This window comes from Puntigrus tetrazona, unplaced genomic scaffold (genome assembly GCF_018831695.1).
Source record: "Puntigrus tetrazona isolate hp1 unplaced genomic scaffold, ASM1883169v1 S000000223, whole genome shotgun sequence".
Lineage (NCBI taxonomy): Eukaryota > Metazoa > Chordata > Actinopteri > Cypriniformes > Cyprinidae > Puntigrus > Puntigrus tetrazona.
In genome coordinates, this window is record NW_025047891.1 from 870001 (window position 1) to 896500 (window position 26500).

The following is a 26500-nucleotide window of genomic DNA, read 5'->3' on the forward strand; positions in this document are numbered from 1 at the left end:
AGTTACTAATTACTACAAGATACAATACAAATTAATACGAATATTCACACAGAAAACAGCTATTTTAAAATGTATACTTTTTCATTATAAAATATTTTATGTATTTGTTTTGCTTTTTTACTACTATACGATCAAATAAATGCAGAAGGTTGTAAAATATATAAAAACTGGAAGTGTGCATGTGTATACGTGAGTGTGTGCGTGTGTGTGTGTGTATACACACATACACAAATTATTAAATGCGACGAGTTAATGCTTTTACCTAATGTGTAAAATTGGAATAAAAATAATGATCTTATATCAGGGCTAAACAGTTTACTTTGAAAATCATCTTTTTAGAGCCGCTTTTCAGCCAAAATTAAACTTGGCTCATAAACTTCAAAGTCTGAACAATGTTTCTGTAATAATAATGTAAATTAAAAAGGTTCCTGCGACATTATAACTGTCCTGTTTATTACTGTAAAGCTGCTTTGAAACAATCTGTATTGCGCTACAGAAATAAGCGTGACTTGACCTGACTAGAAGGAATACTATCAAGTAAAGAGTTGTATACACACACACACACACACACACACACACGTGTTAGTATTAATGGTTTATGGGGACTCTCCATTAGCGTTATGGATTAAACCATTTAGTATTTTTTTTGAGCCTTTGTCCTCATAAACCAAATTGTAATACCTCTGTCATACCCATGTCATTAAACCACAAATACCAGTACACACACACACACACACACACACACACACACCTCCATGCCGAGGCGGATGTCCTCCAGCACGCCGTCCACCACATGAATGCCCACATCCTCCTGATACGCCACCAGACCGGCCAGCAGGTTGGCCACGCAGTGGATGCTGTTGTATTTGACGTTCCAGATGTTGATCATGCAGCAGATCAGGTAACTCTTCACATCGGGGTCGTGCCAGGGAAGCTTCCTCATCTGCCTCAACACCTACAGACAACAAACACCTTATTTACTTTAAATCATGTGTCTTTTATACATAAATAAATGAATAAATGATTGCTGTCCAACGATTAATCACATCTGAAATAAAAGCTTTTGATAATATGTGTGTATGCAAACACAATAAATAACATATATTGAGGAAAAATGTATTTTTATATCTTAAATATATTTTGATGTATAGATATATATATACATATATATATAAATATACACATACACACACCTTTATATATACTTTTGCTGTATTTAAAAGTTTTAATACACACTATTATTAAATTCATACTTATAATAAAGTATAATAAGATGTATATTTTATTATGTTCATATTTTTATTTATATTGTTCGTGTTTGTCATTTGTGTTTTTAACATATTTTTAAAGATATATTTTAATAATTTTACATTTATATGTACAATTTATGTTTAGATTTAAAATTTTTGATATTAATATTATATAATATATATATATATATATATATATATATATATATATATATATATATATATATATATATATATTTTTTTTTATATATATATATATATATTTATTTATTTTTTTTACTGAACTGAAGTGTTTGACAGCTTCAGTTATTTAAAGGTTGCTTTCTATAAACATAAACTTTTAATAAAATAAAGTTTTATTTTTATTCAGTTTTAAGTTTTATTTCCAAGCTACTTCTAGTGACAGAAGTGACACAAAATTACAATCACACTGCCTAACGTCCACGCTAACATATGTTGATATTCAGCACGCTGCCTGCGTCCCTGCGTCCACCTCGTACCTTCTCCGTGGTGACCTTGGACAGGTCTTTGTAGAGGAGTTTACGGATGTACTCCTGCAGCGGAGGCCTCTTCCTGCGCACCGTCTTCTCCATCGGCGGAGGGTTGCAGTAGTAATAGGCGTTCTCCACCATCGTCACGTAACGCACATCCAGATGCTGAGCCTGCTTCTTACGCATCATTTGCTCCTGTGAACACACACATGATCTACGGCATGAAGAGGGCAGCTGCAGGTGTGTGTGTGTGTGTGTGTGTGTGTGTAGACGGACCAGTAAGACGCTCGTGCGCAGATGAGAGTCCGGTGAGCGGAAGAGAAAACGTCCACATGTCTCCAGCAGCGTGCAGGCCATCTCGATGTGATGGTGAGAGAAATCAGACAGCAGCATCTGTACAAACACACACAGACACACACGCACAGACACACAGGCACAGACACACACAGACAGACAGACACACACAGACAGACGCACAGACACACACAGACACACACAGACACACAGACACACACACAGACACACACACAGACACACACACAGACACACACAGACACACACACAGACACACAGACAGACACACAGACAGACACACAGACAGACACACAGACACACAGACAGACACACAGACAGACACACAGACAGACACACAGACAGACACACACAGACACACAGACAGACACACAGACAGACACACAGACAGACACACAGACAGACACACACAGACAGACGCACAGACACACACAGACACACACAGACACACAGACACACAGACACACACACAGACACACAGACACACAGACACACAGACACACACACAGACACACACAGACACACACACAGACACACAGACAGACACACAGACAGACACACAGACAGACACACAGACACACAGACAGACACACAGACAGACACACAGACAGACACACAGACAGACACACACAGACACACAGACAGACACACAGACAGACACACAGACAGACACACAGACAGACACACAGACAGACACACAGACAGACACACAGACAGACACACAGACAGACACACAGACACACAGACAGACACACAGACAGACACACACAGACAGACACACACACACACACAGACACACACACAGACACACACACACACAGAGCATTAGAGATGCTGGAATAAATGTCTAAGGATATAATGATACCAAAATTTCAGCAGTCAAATGTTATTATCAGCACATGAACTTTATCACAGCAAAGCTAAAATGCTACTGAACCAGTGCTATTTTAGGATTACTAATATACTATAAATGTACTATAAATGCATTTACTTTGCTTTTATATATTTACAGTTAATTTGCATCTTTAGTTTTTTAAAAAAAAAGTCATTATTTTATTAGTATCTTTTTATTTCAGTTTTAGTTCTAGTATGTTTAGTACTTGACTTTACAATTATTTTATGTATCAGTTCAATTTTGGTATCACTGAGACACTGATATATTTGTTAATAATTGTTAGTATTTTCTGTTTGCATCTTTATTTTAGTTTCTTTCACGTCATAGTTTGTTTTCTAGTTTTAACGTCTATATAATTTGAGTTATTTTAGCATTCCAAGTTACAATAAGAAATACATATATAATTTGTAATATAATTCAAAGTAACCAATATTTTTGTTTTAGTTAGAGGTAACTAACAAATTCTGGTTAGTCTGTCCCTTATTTATTGGATTAACATTTTAGTGTTTGATCTAATATTTGTATATTTTATTTCAGCTTAATTTAATTCACCAAAAAGTATTTCCAATAGTTATTAAAAGTAAAATAGTTCCTGTAGAGATTTAATAAAAATCAGTCAAATTAACAGAGACTTCAAGCGCTGGTGCTGTCCTCCCTAGTTAGTCTACACTGTAGGCGTCATCAGCTCACCTTGAGGCAGTGCAGTGTGTCCGTTTTGGAAAACATCTTGAACTTGGCCAACTCCCCGATGAACCTCACCGTCTTATTCTTGGTCTCAATGTTGATTTGGTCCTTCTTTCTGATCTGTAAGTATCCCAAACACACACTTTTGTGAGATGACTTGCAGACCCAGACAGCATTTTAGGTCATTCTGATTATAAAATGCCTTACTTGGCCTTTAGAACACTCACATGAAATCTGAAATCTCCTTTGAGCATCGAGCAAAGGTCTTCAGCTACGTCAGACATACATGGATGCAGAGTGGCCACCAGACGAGCGTAGAACGGCAACAGATCCAGTCTGACACACACACACACACACACACACACACAGGTAAAACTATTAATGCACAGCCACTCAACACCTGATGTCCTGGCTCCATCTAGTGTTCACATCTACAGATGCACACACACACACACACACACACACACACCTCTGTCTGGGCACCGTGAAAAGAGCTCGAACCAGCTTCCTGCGATTAGACTTTGTGTTCATGTTCATACAGAAGTCCATAGCAGCCTGAAAACACACAGGAACACAACTGAGCAACCCATCAGCCACAATGTGATAAAGAAAAAAAGTTTTAGGCAGTTGAAATAAAGCTGAAACAATAAAAGGTAATCAGTCAAAAAAAAAAAAAAAAAAAAAAAAAAATAAATGTATATATATATATATTTTTTTTTCAACAATTGTAATGATAAAAGCATAAGAAAACGACTACAAAAATGTAAATTAAATAATAGAAAATAGCACTAAAATTAATAAAACTAAATAACAGAAATTAAAGACAAATAAAATATGATAATAAAATTATAAAAACAATATAATTATTAAAACTAAAATGGAATCTTAAAATATGAACAAATAAGTATTTAATGCAAATTTAAAAAAAAAAAACATACAAAACTTTAAATCTAAACATGAAATAAAAGAATTTAACGTAAAGCTTAAGAACTGAAATAAAAGACGTTTAAGTGCTAAAATGACTAAAAGTGACAAAAAGTAAATCAATGATAAATCAAATGATTTTTTTTATACAAAACTAAATTAACAGGAAAAATGTAAAATCTAAACATGTAAAAAACAAGTGTTCAATGAAAAAAATGTAAACAACAAAGAAGTTTTATGTTGAAGTACTTAATTGAAACTCTGTGTGTGTGTGTGTGTGTGTGTGTGTGTGTGTGTGTGTGTGTGTGTGTGTGTGTTAACTCTTTACCTTGTCAATCAGATCTCTGTTGATGCAGTTTGGGAGCTGCTGGATGAAAGCATCCACGATGAGTTTGAGATGAGAGCCGGTGCTGGCCTCCTCATCCTCCTGCTCTGTACACACACACACACACACACACACACACACACACAAATGACATGACAAATCAAACACTGACTTATGATAATATTCAGAATTAAAGGAGAGGAAAAGTTGTGCTGCTGGAAAGATCGTGCCCTTCCTCTTCAGTGTCCTCAGATCATTGAGAAAGTATGGTTACCTTGCTCATCCAGTATCTTTTTGGCCAGTTCTTCACTTTCATTCTCGTCGGCTGTGTCCAGATCGATCGGCTCATCGGTGATGTCCAGCGCTTCCAACTCCATCTCCAACTCCTCAGTGCTGTTTCCCTCTCGTCCTTCTGCACACAAACAACAACAACATAAATACACTTCTGAAAATGATGAAAACACCCATCAAGATAAACGTGAATTTTACTAGAATGAAAATAAGAAGTAAAAATGAACGCTAATTAAAAACTGTAATCATATAAAATTTGCAAAAATGACTAAAACTAAACCAAAAATTGTAAAAGACAACATATGAATAAAAACATTTATAATATGAACACAAACCATAACCTGTATCTCAACCATATTAAAACAACACTGGTGCTAACATTACTACAAATTAAATATAATAAATGCTAAACAGGGGGGAAGAATTTTTTTTTAAATATCTATTCAAAAGCAAATGACTAAAAAGTAGTGCTATCAAAATAGCGGTTACAAAATAAAAGTCTGTATATATGTGCATACCGTGTATATTTATTATGTAAATATAAATACACATAAAGCATATATTTTGACAATATTTACAGGCACTTGCATGTGCGTATATATATATTTTTTCATATAAAGTATAATCAAATATGAATATTAAATATATTTAGATTTGATTATATTTCTAAAATGTAATTTTAGTAAACAAAGGCTAATTCTAAATATTAATCAATCAATCATTTTTATTTATATAGCGCTTTTAACAACACAGGTTGCATCAAAGCCCTGTACAGTGCTTAATTAATGAATACTATGGCAGCGTATAAGCATCAGTAAATCTTTCAGTACCTTTGCCGGTCTGGCCGCTCTTCTCGTTGTCCTTGAAGAGGATAGCGGGTACAAACGCCTTCAGATCCACCAGGTTCTCGTAGAAGTTTCGCGCGTCCTCGTCCTCCCAGATCCCTCCTTCCAGATCATACTCTCCCGGTTTCCCCGGCGTGAAGATATCGATGCCCGGGCCGTGCTCTGCCACACAAATACACAACTAATCAGCACACGCCGAGACAAAGTCTCACACAGACGAAGAGTTTCCTGCTGACGCACCTTCCTGGACGGTTTTGTCCTGAGGAAGCTCCGGCATGTTCTCGTCCAGGAGATCGGCCAGCGTCTGTGTGTTTGCCAGCAGCTTCTGATAGGAGGTGGCGAACTCCTCGTACTGCTTGTGTCTGTCCTCGCTCAGCTCTCCTTTAGAGTGAAGGATGCGCCTGCACACGGACACACAGCATTATTAACATCTCAGAGCGACACACTGCTCAGCTTCAGGATCTGTGAACGAATCGGTTGAGTGAATAATTCAATAACCCTTTCATAAAAGCAGAAGAGACTTGGGACTGAATGAACCACTGAGTCAAATGAATGATTCAATGATTCGCTCATTAAGATTTAAGTAAATGGATTAGTCAGGGATTCGTTTAAAGGGATACTGCACCCCAAAATTTAAATGTTGTCATCAATCCCTTATCCCATGTCGTTCCAAACCTGCAAAAGCTTTTTCATTGTTGAATAAAGTCTTTATTTTTATTTCCTTTGGATACAAAAAGTATTGTTGTTGCTATATAACGCTCAGATTGAATCAGAGATGGCAGATGGAGTTTTCTGATGATGTTTTTCATGCTTTTCTGGACACTGACAGTGTTCATTATGTATCGATGACAAAGTCTCGGCTTTCATCTGAAATATCTTAGAAACTTAGACAAACAAGGATTATCAGGTTTGGAACGACACGAGTAAATAATTAATTTCATTTTCAGTAACATTTGTAGTCTGTATAAATATTAACGACATTTAGTGTTATTTTTGTTATTTTGATTAAATTTTTATATGTTGTTTTTATTTGAGCTGGTTTTAATATTTTTAAAAGTTTACTTTTATTAATATTTTTAATTAGATTTTATTTTCATATGTTCTGCTTTCATTTTAATTCAGTCGGGTGTTTTGTCTTTTTTTAATTAATTTTAGTTTATTTTATTATAGTTAACAATATACTATAATAAAAAAAAACTAATAATAGTATAAGTAGTAATAATAGCTCGAGAAGTTTTAATTTTAGTTTTAGTAATTGTCTTGTGTGCTTTTTTTTTTTTTAAACACGTCTTATTCTTCATTTCACTTATATTTATTTTCATATAAAATAAAAAAAAAAGAGAAATGCTGCCTTCTCAACTAGCTTTTTTTCCTATCATAAATATTCTTACCAAATTAATTAAAAAAAGCATGAATCTGACACAAAAGATGCTTAGAGACTAAAAGACGCCGAACAAAATCTTGCCCTCTAGGAGGTAGCTTTACTATGAATTTTGCAGCGTCAACAATAAATTTAAATCGAATCGTAGGACAGCAATCAATTCCCACCCAAACCGGAGCCTCTTTACAGTGTAAAGGGAACACTGCTGTATCTGCGAAGCGCATCCAGACCGACCTGTTCTGCCTCTCGATGTTCTGCAGCTCTCGGTGGTCTTTCTTCAGGTGTTTGGTGAGGGAGGTGAAGTACTCTCTCAGCAGGTTCTGGAACGGCTGCTGCTTCTCCGCGTTGATGATCTGACTGGGAGGGAAGGACAGGCCGAACTTCTCCATGGCGTTCTTGACCTTCCTCGGCACCAGCCCGGCGATATCGTCTCCGCAGTGCTTGCAGAAGCTGATGATGACGGACACGTGAGTGTGCGTCTCCCGGTCGGCGCCGATGATGTTCTTCAGCTGCTCGTAGATGAGCGACAGGCCTTCTTTGTCCGTGAACAGACCCACGATGGTGAGCTCGGCGATGAAGCGCAGGTCGGTGCGCAGCTTGCTGACGTTGGGCGCCTTCTCCTCCTTCCTGGCCTCGAAGTGCCTCTTCCAGGCGGCGAGGAGGAGCGGAGCGAAGTCGGCGTAGCGCTGGTGGAAGAGAGAGCAGAGATGCACGGCGCAGCCCACGTCTGAGATCTTCAGCTTGGCCTCCACCATGGAGCTCACGGCCTCGCCGATGTACTTGCTGAGGTTGAGCGAGTCGAAGTCCTGCGAGAGCGAGGCGCGCTGCTGCTCGGTGAGCGTGCGGAGCTTCTTGACGAACGCCGTGTTCTTCTTCAGGCTGGAGTCCAGGCGGCTGAAGAAGGCCTCCTCGGGACGCATCTCCTGGGCGTGCTGGTTCTTGGCTCGAAGCTCTTTCCGGCCGTGGTGACGCTCCCAGGCCTCCTGCTGGAGCTGCTCGGCTTCCTCCTTCTCCCTGATGACACACAAACAAACAACTGTCATTAAACACGTCAATATATTTTTATGCATAACAAAATTAAGATTTTAGATTTTTATGCTTTTATTTTTTATATTCACAGCAACCTGTCAAAATAAAACTTCGGTTTAGACATTGTGCGAGAAATATATTATTATTATTTAGAATAGTGTATGTGATAGGATACTACCACCACTACTGTTTAAAAATGTTATTAAACTTTTTTTTAATAGCAAATCCCCTTTATTTGCCAAAAAAATAAAATGTTTTTAAATATAATTAATTAAAAGAAATTAGTTTTTACTGTTTTTCATACTTGTGAAAAAAACACAATTTTAGCAGTAAAGGATGGCATAGATATTTTGTACATTTTATTTTTTGTTTAACCTCATCATTAAAAATGGTGGGGGTTTTTTTTAATTACCATGTTTTTGTGTTTGGTTTTGGTTCCCGAGAACCGAATGCAGACATTTTGACAACGCTACAAAACTCTTTGGTCACTTTTAAACGCCATGCTAACGGTCTAATCAGATTCCATTATCTACACTAAGCTAAGCTAAAAGCGCTACGCCGGACCCGGAGATCGGCTGAATGGAGAATGAGCCTATTTCCAAAAGACAGGTGTGCTCCTTTAAAGTTTTGGTTGCACTTTATTCTGATCGATAGTCCACTTTAGATATTCTACTAACTATAAGCAAGTCCCTCTTACTTGAGCTGTGCAGCCTCTTCCTCTTTCTGTCGTTTGGCTTCCTCCTCCAGGAGCTTCTTCTCCTGCTCCTCCTGCTGTCTCTTCTCCTCCTCCTCTTTCTTCTTCTGCTCCTCCTCTGCCCTCTGCTTCTCCTCCTCTTTCTTCTTTCGCTCCCTCTCCTCCTTCTTCCTCTTGTCCTCCTCAGCCCGTCTCTTCTTCTCGTCCGCCGTCTTGCCTCCGTCCTTCTTTCCGCTCATCTTGGAGTCGTCTTTGCTCTTGTCTCGGGATGCGGCGGCCTGTCTGTCTGCATCTCTGTCTTTGTTCCCGAAGGAGGCCGTCTCTCTCTCCTCCATGTTGACAGGCTTCTTACGTTCAGCAGGCATACTGCTACTGCAAGACACGACAGAACAATAAAACAGATCATCAAATGATGAAGGGTTCTGTACACTTTTTTAATATTGTTTTGCATTTTTTATGTAATTCTGCATTGAAAAATATACTGGATATAAAAATATTTTGCATGAAGTATGCATGAATATATGGCAGTTTCTAAATATTTATACTGTATACACTGACTCTTAAATAGATTTTAAACTTGCAGTCAAAAATTTTTCTCCAAACAATTTGTCACTATAGTGTAATATAATACTGTAAAAAAAAAATCTACATAAATTTGTATAAAAAATATTGTGCATATAGCATACTGTTTCTAAATACATTTGCACTTTTAATTTAAATTTTACATTTATTACACTCCATTAGTTTTTAAAAACATACTTGGCGCTTGAAATAAAATTTTGCACATGACAGACTGTTCTTAAAATATTTTACACTTCGCATGCAAAAATTATTGTACCGTATACTGCACATTTTTCTTTTATATCTGTAAGAGCATACTTTTTTATATTCTCCAGTAAAATTTGAATGTAGCATTAAACAATGTACAGTATACAAAATATATTTTTAATAAGACTTTCCACTTTTAATCCTATTGTCACTACAATTTCGCATTTATGCTGTATACTTTTTTTAAAGTTTTGCACTTTTAATCCAATTGTAAAAACTCCCATCAGATCATTAAATAATATGTCAGTCACTCTGGATAATATGTATTTGAACCGCTGCATTATGGGATATCGTCCCAGTCTGCTCTGGTTGTATGTAATGCCGTGGTTATTTGATTTTGTTTATTTCATGTAATGCAGAAATGCTGCCATAGTCTTAGCAAACAGTCCTGTCAATCACGCTCAGATGCGTTTAATGAGTTAGTGGTTCATTAACACCAAACTTTGCAGGAACAGATCTAAACTAGCAACGTATTCCGGTTCCGCTTCCGTTCGAAGCCAAACCACGCACAAACACCCAAAACGCATTCATACTCGTATCTTACGTTGCATGCCGTTGTATGACCTAATAAAGACTCTCAGTAACAACAACAACAACGGGAAAAAAAAAACAAGGAAACAAACACATCGACCAAATAAAAACAAATCAACCACAGATGCATTAACAAAACCCGGCCAAATAAACCAGATAAACTCTGTCCGTCGCTGTCATCTCAATACAATATAACTTTATAACATGCGGTTCGTATATAATGGAAATGCGATTATTTTAATTAAGCGATTTGATGTTTTAACTGCGTGTTTATGAATTAGCATTAGCCGTTAGCTGCTCGAGGCCGCGCACACGTCAAACATCAACACGTTTATGTCGCAAACACGTGGAAATGATGGAAACGAAGAGATTTTCTGCCAGTCATATAAACACTGTTGCGTTTTGAATAAAATGTCCGTCTTACCTCATGTGCTTGTGTTAATATTCATAAGTTTAGTCTGTAAATGACGGCGCTTGATAGTTTTCAATATTAGGACCCCTGGATTTGGCGTCCCCAAAGGTGCCCGATCGAGAGGAAAAAAAATGTAATCGCCTCAAAAATACGCGAGGGTAAAACTGATAACCTAAATAAATACATATAGCACGTACATATACCCTGACTCTAAAATGAATCCATATCACACATCAAATGTTTAGTTTAAACCCGTGCTTGTATGCAAGTTCATTTTATGTTTATTTCATGATACTGTAACCCTTCAGTGTAACGTTTTATTGTCATTTTTTTTTTAAATCTATGCATCTATCATTAATTAACGATTTATGTATGTTGGATTAATTTATAAAATTGATAACCATTTAAATTCTGAGATTCGTTTAGTTATTTTTTATTTAGTTTAATAACTCATAATCGCTGTATAATCACGAGCCACCTCAAAGATACACCTTTATTGTATTTATTTCGCATTTTAATTTTGTTTTCTTAAAAAAACATACAGTTGTACACATTCATTAAAAAAAAAAAAAAAAAAAACGAATTTATAAAACAAAATTTTACATCAGTGTCATAAACCTGAGAAACACCTGATTAGAAAAGCGGGAAAAAAGCCGAATAAAGTTTTTTATTATAATGCCACAAAACTATTATATTCGTGGCCTGCAGATGGCGCTATTGACACGTGACAAACACACACACACACACACACACACATTTGGAAGAATTCATGAGTCTGGATCCACTGGGTTATGATGGTTTGTTCATCACCATCATCTCTCATAAGTGTGTCTTAACGCTTTCGCTCAGGTGGCAGATGCTGAGGTGTTGGATAAAACACAGGCGAAATGAAGACCCCAGTCCTTTATGGTCTCATGTAGGGGGCTCGTTTAACGCAGTGAAGACACTGTGAAGTTTTAGCTTTAATATCAGTCACATTCCCTGCGACGCTTCCTCCTGAACGCAGCTTTGAGGCGAGCGAGAGCAGCTTTTGATGCGCCACTGGGAACATTTCCAGGTGAAATGGCAGGGAAACACGGTCAAGGACGTGATAATGATTCTATTAGGAGATGCATTATCTGAGGAGAAATGACAGGCCTGGCAAGGACACCAGAGCTGCTCCTGCTGCATCACGTCCCTTCAGCTGCACAGACGACACGTTTATGCAAAGAGTGCGATCTGTCGCTGTGAAGGTGAACTTATGCAAACACGGTTCTTAAGATGCGCCTCATATTCATCTGAGCGCTCTGTAATTAGAGAAGTCCAGCGAGCCGGTGCTTCTCAACAGGGTTTGCTTCGGGAAACAGATTCTACGCTTCAAAATGAAGGCTGTTTTCACGGCAGTGCCATAGAAAACCATCTCTGGTCCCCTAAAGAGCCTTTCAGAACGAACATTTCTTCTTAGTGTACAGAGCATTTTAATAATCTAAAGAACCTTCCTCAACTATATGAAAATAAAAACATTATTTGTAAGTGTTAGACTGTATTTTGAACCTTTTTGGGGTTTTTTAAAATTTATTTATTTTGTGTTTTTAACAGCTTCTCTGTGGAGAAATACTGTAACAGCATCACAGAATAAAAAATATGTTTACTTGACCTATATATTTGTTAAAAATGAATATAAAATATATTGTAAGTATTATGTGAAATGTACTTTTTTGAGAACGAGGCGTTTTGATTTTATTTTATTTTTAGGCTATTTGTGAGAAATACTATAACAATATGCTGTTTATTTTACAGATTTACAGTATAAAATATTTATAACCATTTATTTTCAAATAGTTATAAATAATGTATAAAATAAATTGCTGCCATCACCTAATTTTACTCTATTATATGCTTACAGCTGCATTTATTATTTGCATTTAGCATTGTTTTTCCTCTAACATCTGCGCTCAGAAGCCTGGCCAAAAAAAATGATGTTCAAGTAACAATTAGGTAACATCGCAGATTAGTTAAGAAAACATTATCTCAATGATCTCTCAACATTCCTAACATCCTTTTGTTGGGGTTAAAAAGGGATTCAATTTTATAATTATGCAACATTATGCAACCATGACTTTCTGAAACATCTTTTACTTAATATTTAATGTATATAATTGTAATGTAAAAATGTTGGCGAACCTCTAACTAAAATGTTTCAGAAAAACGCCCATGAACAATGAATGCTGTGATGATCAAGGCCCGTATTCACAAAACATCTAAAAGTAATATCCTAATATTGTGTCAGTCGTCTGCAGGCCGCAGGTCTTCTCTGACGGCCCGGTAGAGTCTCAGGAGCGCGTCGGCCCACAGCTCCCTCTGGTGGCCGGGGCTGGTGCGGGGCAGTCTCTGAGCGGTGAAGGCCATGGTGAGGACGGTGCGCTCGAAGTCTTCGGGCCTCAGCGAGCCCCGCCGCCGCTCCAGCTCTGCGCCGAGCCGCCGGATCTCAGAGAGGCTTCTGGGAAGCACGTCCTCGCACAGCACCTCCAGGAGCTCCAGCTTCCTCACGGACGCCAGCTCCCGATCGGACACGTGGAGCGTCCCGTCCGCCGCGTCCATGTACCCTCCTGACCACAGCACCTGCCAAACAGAAGCACAGAGGGCTTTTAGAGAGACCACATTTATCTCATTATGGCTCGTTTTCAACCGTTATGGGGTTTCAAATCAAAATGTGACGTTGTAATTTCATCGCTGTAGAGGACACCAGGGATAAAAGCGTGTTTATTATGCATTTTCCTATGAAATATTAGGATATTTGAACACCTTGCCAGTTATTACACGCATTACTCCATTTCTTTTATCAACATGCTGTCCCAACAACACATTAATATGCAAATTACATACATTATGTTTAATGGGAAAACACGTTTATGGACGCTTTTACACACATTTCGCACAATGCAACATGGTATATCAAGTATATATAAATATATATATATATATATATAACATAGTTTAGAATCATCCTTAAACAATGTCGGGGGTAAAAAAAAGATTGGTGATTTAAAAAAAAAAAAATCTAATTTTTTTAGTTTTCATGTCTACTCATGTCATTTTTTGCTTTATTAAATATTAATCTCCCCACCCCCTTTTTATTATTATTTTTTATATAATGCATCGACATGAAAACACTAAATTCAAAAAGCTTTTTTTTCTGTTTCATTATAGATCATAAATTCATACATCCATGAACAAGCGTTCTCCCAATAACGTTAACACAACGTCCACTCAACGTTTTTTGGTCTTCGTTACCCTTCTAAAAACATTCCTATTCAGACATCGTTTTTGGAATCTTTTTTTTTTTCATTAAAAGTTTGGATGTTCATTTCAAATATTTTTCAGAGAACCTTCAAAAGTAACATCCGCAAAACGTTTGAAGAATTCTAAAGTGGAACGCAACGTTCAAATAACCAACATTTTTAGAACGTTCAGAGAACATTACAGGTAAGCACACGTTCTCAAAATGTTCCCACAAAAACAACATTCAAACGTTGTTCATGAAAGGTTTTTTTCTCATTTTGAATTCAATTGCAGCTACTAGTTCAACGCTGATTTCTCTATAAAGCGCTCTATAGATTGTAAGAACAAAAAAGGTGTAGCTTTTTATTTCTGAATGTTGTCAGAGCTTTAACGAATGTTTGCGTGATGTTCTGAATCGAGTACTAACTTAAACCCCCTCCAAACATTAGCTACGAGTGATGTGTAAGTAAAGCTTTTGTTTTGAGGTTTTGAGAGCGTTATGAACGAGCAGATATTTCAGACAAACACAAGGCCGTTCGTAACTTTAGATTATTATTTTTATCATGGTTTTTGCAGACAAGAGAAACAAGCAACAGCAGACAGACAGACCCTTCATAACAAGAGAAACGTCGGTGCAATGTGTGAAACGAAGCACAAAAATAAGACAAGACCAGCATATCCTACCAAAAATAAATGACAATAATCATATAAATAAAAAAAATGAAAACACCATTGGTCCTTGTAGCTCAAAAGAAAAGTAAACACTGGTTCCCACATTTGATCACATCGGATTCTTTGAAGATGTGGAGTAGAAGTAAGTCCGGTTAACCAGTCGGAGAAGAGAGGCCTGACATCTTTCTTCCAAAAAACCAAAATCATGTTCTTAGCTGTCCGTTCGTAACTAGCCGGGCATTATTCAGCTCAGCTCAGTCTCGTTCCCATCTAATAAAGTGATTACATTATTAGCGTCTTTGAAAAGAAGCCCCAGAACACGGACGAGCTCCCGACTGGCTCCGACTGATCCGAGGTGCTCCATAAACATCTGTGACCTGTGACGAGGCTTATAGGACTGCTGTTAGTTTGTGTCCGCTATCATGCAGACTCTGGGATATTAATATGTTTTTTTGGTATTGAATGTAGAGGCAGATCTGCGCCTGACGGACCTGACGGAGCGGGAGATCGCCGAGCTCAGCACAACTCGATAACCGGAATAAACCGGAGCGTGTGAAGAGCAAATAAGAGCCGGGCCATCGATCTCTTCTTTCGTTCAGGCGACGACGCTGAAAAGCACATTAAACGCCGCAGATAAACAACACGGGTCAAAGGAAAACTTCACTTTCGGCTAGAGCTCCCAGAAAGAAAGAAACACAGACACAAGTCAGGCCTGATGACAAGGGTTAGGTTTCTCTGAGCTCCAATAAAAACTAGTGATTCAGGCAGCCTTGTGGTATCTCTAAGATACTATTATCATTTCTATTAACATTTGTTTATATTTTACAATTTCCATTTTGGTAATTTTGTTGTGTTTTTGTCATATTTTTGTCTAATGTTTATTTATTGCTTTATTTATTGTTGAATTAATATTAAAAAATGTCTTTTTGTTTTATTTAACATTTTTTGCATTCATTTTAATCTTGTTCCACGCGTTTTTGGTTTATTTTAGTACAGTTTAACAGAAAAATACCATTTTGCTTTGAAAAACTGTGGAAATCGAATAATCTTTTCATGATTTATTAACAGATATGTTTGTACTTTTTACTTATTTATTTATTTATTTGAGGTTTTCATGTTTTATTGCATTACAGTTTATTCAGTTTATGGGTTTAATTTTAGTTTCCCTGGTCTCTAGAAGCGCTTTTAGCACCGATGTAAAAAAGTCCCACGGAAACATCAAATCCCTACTCATCAAATCTCTAAAGTAAACGGGTTAGAGCTGCCTCAGAATGGCCGTTTGCTCTCATTTTGACTTATGAAGCACGCCGTGTGTGTTACGGGTGAATATGACGGCGTGTGGCGCACCTCGTACAGAAGGCCGGCGTCCTGCGCTGATTTCTGGAAGCTGGGGTTGAGCAGCGCCGGAGTCCCTCGCTTCACCCTGAAGGCTGATGGGAACAGAGCTGAGAGACAGAGAGGATCATGGGTACTGATCACACACTGAAACCCTCACAGCACGTAAACAAGAGCGGCGGTCTCAGACTGAAGCGCCTGGTCATGTTCAGACGCAAGCAGCCGTTTCAGAGGCTTTTTCCCGTACGGAAAACACGGCACTAGCAAAACTGGGCAAACTCAAAAAGAGCAGATAAAGGGAAAGATACCTGATGAATTAAACTTCAACACGTCAGATATATAGAATATAATAAATCAGCATCCAGCATGAAAAGCAAAGCAAAACCCTAACGTACAGAACTAAGAGGAATGTAGTTATAGCAAAGAAAAAACATCAAATGTAATTCTTTAAATTCCAATTATTCTACAGTTAACAAAATTCTGTTCTTTTTTATTTAAATAAATTAATAAAACATTCAAAAATAACTTTATATATGTTTGCAAAAATAAATTAATAAAAATTAATAAATAAATTAAATAAGTATATATATATATATATATATATATATATTTTTTTTTTTATTATTATTATTATTTATTTTTTTGCAAACATTGCGTGAAAGTTATTTTTGAATGTTTTATTAACACTCTAAAAATAGTGTTATTAATTAAAAAATTAACGCTCCAGGTAAAACTTTTTTTTTTGAGAAAAACATTTCATGAAAAATGTGTAATGGCGTTTCTGTGCGAAGTTTGAGAACTTTGAGAACTTTTATTAATAGTCTACTAACCTTCTCCAGATATTCTACTGATGTTCTCATTTTTGCCCTATACCGCCTTCAATATCCCACAATCCCGCGCGTTCCACTCCACGATGATTGAGCTAAAAAAACATTACATGCATTTCTAACTAACCTTTTGCAGTTTTGATGATATTTCTTGTGAAAAATCTGTATTACAGTAAATAAATATTCATTTAGTTCTCACCACATCTCATGCGATAGAAGAACCACTTTGGGTTCCACAAAGAACCATTCGGTCAAAGAACCATCTCACAGATCACAGAAAGGTTCTTGAGGGACCCTTCATTGACCTTCCTGTTAAGACCCAACCGGTTTTTGTCGATTCGAAGTCTTTTATCCTTACAAGGTTGTTCATGTTTTAGCGCACGTGTTCAGCATCTGCGTCTGAGACGCTGCTCTCGTTCCTTTAACATCTGCTTTACAGGCCTGCGGCACGAAAACACACCTCTCTGACTGGAGGTTAGCAGACTCCCGAGCAGCTAGCTAACGGTTTGGTCAGTTCCCTAAAATGAACCTTATTCAAGTGTGCTACTAGTACGTGAAAACAAAACAGTTGGGAGTAATACTTTTAGGCTACTTTTTGAGTACTTATGAAAAATACACTGGAAAAAAAGTATCTGAGCGATGCTAGAATCCATGTTGTCATTGTTAGCGGTTAGCACGCATATTCTGTACAGAATTTACAAAAAACACAAGCCGAGGAGAAACGATAAAGTGTGACCTAACACACTAATGTTATGAGTTATGAGTGATCGACTCCAGCTATGTTTTGATTATCATTCATGTCTTTTTACAGCTTTTTGTCGTTTGTTTCTTTATTTTGTCATGAATGAATATACCCCACATTCACATTTTAAAAAAGATTGCAAATGTTTTAGTTTACAAGCAGATGCTGTTTTTCTTTTGATGTTTTGTATGTTCATATATATATATATATATATATAAAACGTTATATATAAATATAAATATAACAAATATAACAAAAATAAAGAATAATACACTTCTTTTATATATATTTATATATTTTATATATTTTTTTTTAATTTATATATATATTTTTTTCTTCTCTTATATACTCTTTTATATATTTCTTAAAAAGTTTTAAATTCTATTCCTTTTAATTTTTAACTTTTAATTTTTATCTCTTTTATAACGCCTGCACTTTTTCTTCTTTCTTTTTCTTTTTCCTTTCTTCAGTTTTTAGACGCTGCACGGTTGTAAAAAAACATTTCACTGCATGTCGTACCATGTATGTATGTGTATGTGACAAATAAAATTGGCATTTGAATTTTGAAATGCATAAAAATGCTTAAAAAGCTAAAACATAGATGTAGACTAGTTGCATACTCAAAGGAGTATTGAAATACAGTACAGTTACAAGTATACTACCAGTAGTACTGATATTTGTATACTTACTACATAAAATAGAGTTATACTTCAACTTTACTTAAGTACATAACAAACTAAACTACTACTTTTTGGTAGGCGCTTCAATCCAAAAGGACAATGGAATCATAATAAAGCACAGAAGCGCTGAGTGAGTCTGAGAGTTCAGGATCCCGGCGGGAGCTGGTCTCGTGTCTGATTCGCTCAGGATGGCGCCGACGTCACACACATTCCACATCTGTTCACAGCGATGGGCTGCAGATGTGTGTGTCGGTGGGTCACACACCCTCACCTTCTCTGCTCTAAAGACACTTCACCAAAACAGTCTTCAGAGGAAAACACTTCGTCGGTGTGTGTCCTGAGAGACGGGACTGACCAAACACGCGTGAGACATTAGAACGATCACTGAAGGATCATGTGACGCTGGAGAGATTTTTAATCAATTAAAAATCTATTTTTTTAATCTATTTTTAATCAAATGCAAGAGACTTCTTTCATAAAAATTAAAAAACCTTACAGACCAAACGTTTGATTGGTCAAAGTGCTGTCAAATGATTAATTATCATGAAAAGGTTTTGCTTACATCATATATGGATGTGTACTGTGTATATATTATGTATATATAAATACACACATAGCATATATATTTACATGTGTATACACATATATTCTTATATTTATATTCTATTTACCTATATTTAATAAACACAACATCTTTAATATTATATACACACACATATATATATATATATATATATATATATATATATATATATATATATATATATATATATATATATATATACACACAGTATATATGCATGTATCTATACAGTCAGAGATTATGCAGCCCTCAGAGCAAAAATATATAATATATATATATATATATATATATATATATATATATATATATATATATATATATATATATATATATATATATATACAGTATACACACATTTATAATGTATATGTATTTAATTGTGATTAATCAACAGACAGCACTAATCATAGTATATAGTATTTGGACACTAAAGTCTCACACACACAACACATACGTATGTGTATATGTTCTAAGAACGTTTCGCCAACGTTCCCACTCAACGTTCCCTGATCGTTCAAAACATCTGGTTAAAAACTATCTAATCTCGGTCGAGCAAACATTCCATTCAATCATTCGTGAACGTGATGGAAATGTTACTTTTGAACGTTCTTAAAATTCCGAAAACAATTCAAAAATGTTAGACGAACATCCAGCATCATTGGTTTCAGCATCAGCAGGTGAACAACACAGACTGAAGAGATTTGTTTTTAGGTGAATTACTCCTAAAAATGTAAACCAGCGCACAAGACTGGAGGACTTTAATCTAAAAACAACCCTATTTTGACTCAATAAAAGGCATGAAGTGAAACTAGAGCCGATGAAGATCTTGTATTTGGTGTCTATAGCAGTGGTTTCACACACTCACGAGCGTCTCATTAGGAAGCGCTTCGCTGGTGAGCGTCATCTCTGTTAGCGACTCCCAGAAAGGAGCTGGGCTCGTGCCCTTGGCGGCGGAGGAAGCGTCAGAGCAGATATACGGAGACTCGGAGCCGTTATCGGAGCCCGAGCGCTGGCTTCAGATCTCACACACTCATCCATCACCACGGAGGTCACACACTCTCACTGCCATTGAGATGACTTTGAATTACATTTTCTGTTAACGTTTCTTGTCTAGTTCAGTTTTTTTGTTCTGTTGTTGTGTGTTTTTGTCATTTTCAGTAGTTGTATAGATCTGTATATTATCTGGCTAAATGTTTTCTGTGTCAACTCTCTAATAGTTTTAGTATTGTTTAACTGAAGCCGGTTCAATTTGTTTTTATGACTTTTCTAATGCTTTTCGGTTTCAGTTAGCTCTGATTTGGAAGCTCATAGTGCAGAGTTTACATCTTACCCAGTTCTTATACTGTTCTGAAACAGGAAAGTATGTCTCAAAATTTGGATTTGCTTTGCTCTTTTTTTGGATGCATGCATAAAAACATAAAAAGGTGATTGCAACTTTTTAATCTAGACTTTAAAAAATTAACTTTTATATCAATACAGAGTTCATGGAAATAAAGCGTGAGATGTTCCCTAACTTTGTCGGAGCTGTTTATCGGTGTCCGTTTGACTGATTTAAGCAGGAGCGTGTCGATGAGAAGCTCGTGAAGCCGTACCTTTCCTCCAGTGAAGAGACGCAGTGATGGACATCTGACACATCAGCGCTGACACGGACAGAATCCAGAGAGATGTCATGATGTTTCTACTCTTCTCTCAGACGGTGCTGAATAAACAGATGCTCACAGACAGAGAGAGAGAGAGAGAGAGAGAGAGAGAGAGAGAGAGAGAGAGAGAGAGAGAGAGAGAGAGAGAGAGAGAGAGAGAGAGAGAGAGAGAGAGAGAGAGAGAGAGAGAGAGAGAGAGAGAGAGAGAGAGAGAGAGAGAGAGAGAGAGAGAGAGAGAGAGAGAGAGAGAGAGAGAGAGAGAGAGAGAGAGAGAGAGAGAGAGAGAGAGAGAGAGAGAGAGAGAGAGAGAGAGAGAGAGAGAGAGAGAGAGAGAGAGAGAGAGAGAGAGAGAGAGAGAGAGAGAGAGAGAGAGAGAGAGAGAGAGAGAGAGAGAGAGAGAGAGAGAGAGAGAGAGAGAGAGAGAGAGAGAGAGAGAGAGAGAGAGAGAGAGAGAGAGAGAGAGAGAGAGAGAGAGAGAGAGAGAGAGAGAGAGAGAGAGAGAGAGAGAGAGAGAGAGAGAGAGAGAGAGAGAGAGAGAGAGAGAGAGAGAGAGAGAGAGAGAGAGAGAGAGAGAGAGAGAGAGAGAGAGAGAGAGAGAGAGAGAGAGAGAGAGAGAAAGAGAGAGAGAGACATAGAGAGAGAGAAAGAGAGAGAGAGACATAGAGAGAGAGAGAGAGAGAGACAGAGAGAGAGAGAGAGAGAGAGAGAGAGAGAGAGAGAGAGAGAGAGAGAGAGAGAGAGAGAGAGTCTGGACCCATCTGTCTCCTGTTGTCTCTTTTTCTTCAACATACTACCTATTTCTCCTCCCTCTTTCATTGGGCTGGAATGTGTGTGTGTGTTTCATCTGGAAATAATCACAACTCAAACACAATCTGCCTGTTTTTCTCAAAGGCACCCAATTCATCAGCGCCAGCTCTCTGTGGCACACAGCTCAGCCCTCGCTCTGTCAAATAATATCATTCACATAAAACAGAATATCTGTGTATTATGATGCGTGAGAAAACTATTTCACTTCACCTGGTTTCCAAGACCGCATTTCTCATTTTTGCTTAGCCTGGCCGAAAGTGCTACAATAACAAAAATAAGTGCTAAAGGATAATTATAATTCATCTGCAAAAGAAAATGGATAAATAAGATTTGATCTAATATCATAGGAAATATAAGTAATAAAATGAATATATGGTACATAGTACACGCACATATAGTACACGTGAACATATAATCTTTGCTATTTTTTTTTTTTTTTTGAAGGCTTCTCAAATGGAAAGCTTTGTTATATTTATCACAAAGTTTTGTCACCAGGACAAACGCTTCATATGAATCATCTAGATGATATGTTCTGCAGGAAAACAGTCGGCTCAAGAATTCAGAGACTGTTGTTACAGCGGCTGCTTTCACTGGAGACAGACTACAGGAGAACGAGAACCAGTCCAGCAAACTCACCACACACACACACACACACACACACACACACACACACACACACCACACACACACACACACACACACACACACACACACACACACACACACACACACACACACACACACACACACACACACACACACACACACACACACACACACACACACACACACACACACACACACACACACACACACACACACACACACACACACACACACACACACACACACACACACACACACACACACACACACACACACACACACACACACACACACACACACACACACACACACACACACACACACACACACACACACACACACACACACACACACACACACACACACACACACACACACACACACACACACACACACACACACACACACACACACACACACACACACACACACACACACACACACACACACACACACACACACACACACACACACACACACACACACACACACACACACACACACACACACACACACACACACACACACACACACACACACACACACACACACACACACACACACACACACACACACACACACACACACACACACACACACACACACACACACACACACACACAGACACACACACACACACACACACACACACACACACACACACACACACACACACACACACACACACACACACACACACACACACACACACACACACACACACACACACACACACACACACACACACACACACACACACACACACACACACACACACACACACACACACACACACACACACACACACACACACACACACACACACACACACACACACACACACACACACACACACACACACACACACACACACACACACACACACACACACACACACACACACACACACACACACACACACACACACACACACACACACACACACACACACACACACACACACACACACACACACACACACACACACACACACACACACACACACACACACACACACACACACACACACACACACACACACACACACACACACACACACACACACACACACACAGACACACACACACACACACACACACACACACACACACACACACACAGACACACACACCTGCATTTATTTGATCCGAAGCACAGCAAAAACATTTGAAAAACTTTTAAATACTCTTTAATGCTCTTTTGATGCTAAAAGGCAGTGAATGGGTGCCGTCAGAATGAGAGTCTAAACAGCTGATAAAAACAATCCACAACAAAAAAACTAATTCATCATTAAGGCGATTATAACGTCAAACCGGTGCTTCCGGCTAATATACGAATAAACAATCAAATAAAAAATCCAGTGAATCCCATTCTCCATTCTCCAAAGAAACAAGCTCATCTTCATCTTGGACGATTCTTCAGCTCGGTGCCAGTAAATAAGTGAAGGGTAAAGCAGTGTGGCTGCAGCAGGTGAGAGACGAGGGAAATGAGAACAGCTGCTGTGAGTTTAACCGAGTGATTAAAACACATCACACACGCTCCGGGTCTCTGCTGTGTTTGAGCAGATGCTGAGAACGTCCTGCGGCACGCAGATGCTCGGATCTCACACGGGACGCTTCCCAGGCGTCCTGAGATCAGTGCATCGACGGGTCAGCGCTCAGGTGAACGCACAAGTCCCACAAACTTCTCAGACATTTATCAAAAATCCCCAGGATGCAAAAATCTTTCGAAGCGGCTGCACACATATGTTATGAAAGGAATGTTGAATGTTGCAAAATGTATCAATTACCAAAGAAATTCAACTTGACAGCTCTTCAAGACAAGATGGTTATTATTCAGATCACTTTAGTTCAACGGTGACTGATTTCAGTGTCAATGATGCAGAATGAATCAGATTAAAGACGATGTTTAATGTTGATTCGATTTGTTTTCAATAATGGTATCAGTTCTGAAAAATGTCATTGTAGCTGTAGAAGCAGATCTACAGGAGATAGTTGTGTTTATTGCCATTATTCAGATCCTTTTATTCAGTTCAGATCCTTTTAATTCAATTTCAGCCGTAAAGCATCTTTATCGAAGGCGATCGAGTTGTCATTCAGTTTAATTTGGGTTCAGTTTTGATGTCAAAACCCATCGTTTATGCTCTTCAGAAGACAGCGTTGTCATTATTCAGATCAGTTAGTTCAGTGTTGATTCATTTCAGTTCAACATCAGTGGCAATGTTGCAAAATTCATCCGTTTGAAAGAGAACAGCATTCCAGCTGTAAAGCCAATAGAGTCATTTCTCAGTTCAGTTTTGGTTCAACGTCAGTTCAGTTCAGTTCAATAACTCTCAAAGTTAACCAGTTAAGTGTCATTATTTGGAGCAATCCATTTCTGTTCATTCAGCTCAGTTAAATACTAAACTGTCATCAATTATCAAAGGAATTCAATTCGTTATTCAGATCAATTTTGTTCAACGCTGATTCAGTTCAGTAACGCTGTAGATGTTGCAAAGTCCATTATGTTTGAACCAAACGAGGTTCGAGACCCTTGTTTGAGCTAATACAGAGATTTTTAACTTCAGCTCAGAGACTTTGGGATCTTTGGTCATCTCTTCTCACCCGCTGGTGGCGCTACGGGAGCGTGTTTCCACCCGCGAGCGAGGGATTCTCTCCTTCAGAGAATACTTTAAGGTGTTGTTTGGGTTTGAATCCAGGTGGGCGCTCTTGTGAGCCCCTTGAAGTAATTGCTGCTGTGAAGCTCAGATATGTAAATGTCCTGCGATTGTTGGCTTTGTGTGTCTGAATAGCTGTAATTGCTGCACCGTGATGTCGCGTATAAAAGCACCGGTTTATCTGCTTTTAAACCAAATGAAAGAGCGCCATGGAGAACAACATCTAAGACACCAGCCCTGCCTGGAGTCAGCGTGTGAAGACGTCCGTCTGTCTGCTAGAGCTAGCATGCTCTCCGGCCCACAGACACATCACTGCGGCTCTGAGAATGTTCTGGAAATGTTCGAACGGAAACGCCATTGATGCATCCGTTGGACATTCATCAAGCTTTTTTAACAAGTCACTTCCTGTGTCAGAACGTAATCGTAAACGCAAATATAAGGATGTGGCCTATAGATAGCGTCAAACACACACACACACACACACACACACAGATGAGAGGATTAACACAAACCAAAGAGCGTGAGGAGAGAGGCCGGGTCACTTGGGGTCACAGAGCCGTGATGATGAGGGTGATGAAGTTTAAGGGCCCAGTCATGAATCACAGCGATGAAAACACTGAGACTGAACGAAGAGCTGCTCTAATCAAACCCCTGCGCTCGAACCCCGCCACAAAGCGCTAAAAAGCCATCGGATGAGAAATCTTTTTTAAATAATTCAGTGCGCTATAAAACACGGCGAAACACTCAGGACTCGAATCGTCCTCTCCGGTGCACACACACACAAAAAAGCTCTTATTAAAACTAGACTGCAAGGCGGCTGAGCGCTTCAAGCTAAGTTTGACGATTTAAAGGTTTGCATCGATGGTAAGGTCAACAAAAAAACAGGTATCTGCCTTTGATGCCGTTCTGAATAGATTAGCACCAAAAAAACACACAAAACACAGAAGCAGAAAAGAGAAAAAACAAATGACCTCCAAAGCATGGGTTTGGACTTATCATTTTGTGTCAAAATCGTATTTTATTGTCGATTAAATATTCATTCATTTTATATTCTCCATAACTGTTTTTGAAACACACATGTTTATGGGCTAGAGGCGATAATGTAAATACGAGGCGTTTCAACTGAAAGAAACCTGCAGGGACTGATCTTGAAGCATGCGTCGTCTTACGATCCACACCGGCAACACAAGTTTACACAAACGCCATAAACGTCCTAATTGAAGTATGGCCTAATCCCGGCTTAAACCAAGCCCTGTCTATAAAACCGGGTCATGATCACCTGGATTTACACCAACCTTTATGCGTTCACAGGCAAATTTGCTTTATGTAAGCCGGCATAAAGGTCAGAAAACACATCAACATCCGCAGACGACTGGATATCTGGATATCTCCGCGAGGCGATGATCGATCGTTTTGGCAGCTTTTCCCGTTAAACGCAGTCATGCGGCTGACTTCTTTCTGACTTGAGGGTGAATAAATGATGACAGACTTTTCATTTCTGCAGCTCTTTAAACACAGCAGTGAAAACCGATTTAAGCTGGCTCCTTGTAACAATAAGAAGTGAAAGTAACGACAGGAAACCGTACGACACGAGAACTTTCAGCGACCATCTAATACAGTAAACGGCCCTCAGACTGACAGCGCTTTTACTTCAGCTGCAGACGGACGCACGGGCGCGAGATAATCACGCTAATGGCAAAATGTTTTGGACAGCCACGCTTTCCCACAGACTGAAATAAATTCATTGAGTGTGTGATTTGAGAGAGAGCGCGAGAGACGGTCCGTGGGGGCCGCCAGCG

At 38.3% G+C, this 26500-nt stretch overlaps 2 protein-coding genes across 3 annotated transcripts in view; both read right to left on the reverse strand.

Moving 5' to 3' along the window:
- The window catches only part of upf2 (UPF2 regulator of nonsense mediated mRNA decay), a 20434-nt gene extending 9409 nt beyond the window's left edge, over positions 1-11025 (reverse strand). For both annotated transcript variants that reach the window (XM_043230761.1, XM_043230762.1), the window contains exons 1-13: positions 10905-11025; positions 9125-9493; positions 7633-8412; positions 6258-6418; positions 6003-6179; positions 5156-5293; positions 4885-4988; positions 4102-4187; positions 3860-3968; positions 3639-3752; positions 2018-2134; positions 1751-1936; positions 752-955 (exon numbers count right to left, since the gene is read on the reverse strand). In XM_043230761.1, coding sequence (XP_043086696.1) covers positions 752-955; positions 1751-1936; positions 2018-2134; positions 3639-3752; positions 3860-3968; positions 4102-4187; positions 4885-4988; positions 5156-5293; positions 6003-6179; positions 6258-6418; positions 7633-8412; positions 9125-9493; positions 10905-10909 — 2550 coding nt within the window. In that variant the 5' untranslated portion in view covers positions 10910-11025. The remainder of the gene's footprint in view (positions 1-751; positions 956-1750; positions 1937-2017; positions 2135-3638; positions 3753-3859; positions 3969-4101; positions 4188-4884; positions 4989-5155; positions 5294-6002; positions 6180-6257; positions 6419-7632; positions 8413-9124; positions 9494-10904) is intronic.
- A 432-nt stretch (positions 11026-11457) lies between these two features.
- On the reverse strand, positions 11458-20704 carry LOC122333240 (protein FAM180A). Its single transcript, XM_043230787.1, has 3 exons — positions 20585-20704; positions 16173-16270; positions 11458-13493 (listed from the first exon to the last, which is right to left on the reverse strand). Exons 1-3 carry the CDS (start codon positions 20661-20663, stop codon positions 13158-13160), a joined length of 513 nt encoding a protein of 170 aa, XP_043086722.1. The 5' UTR covers positions 20664-20704; the 3' UTR covers positions 11458-13157.
- Positions 20705-26500: the final 5796 nt, after the last annotated feature.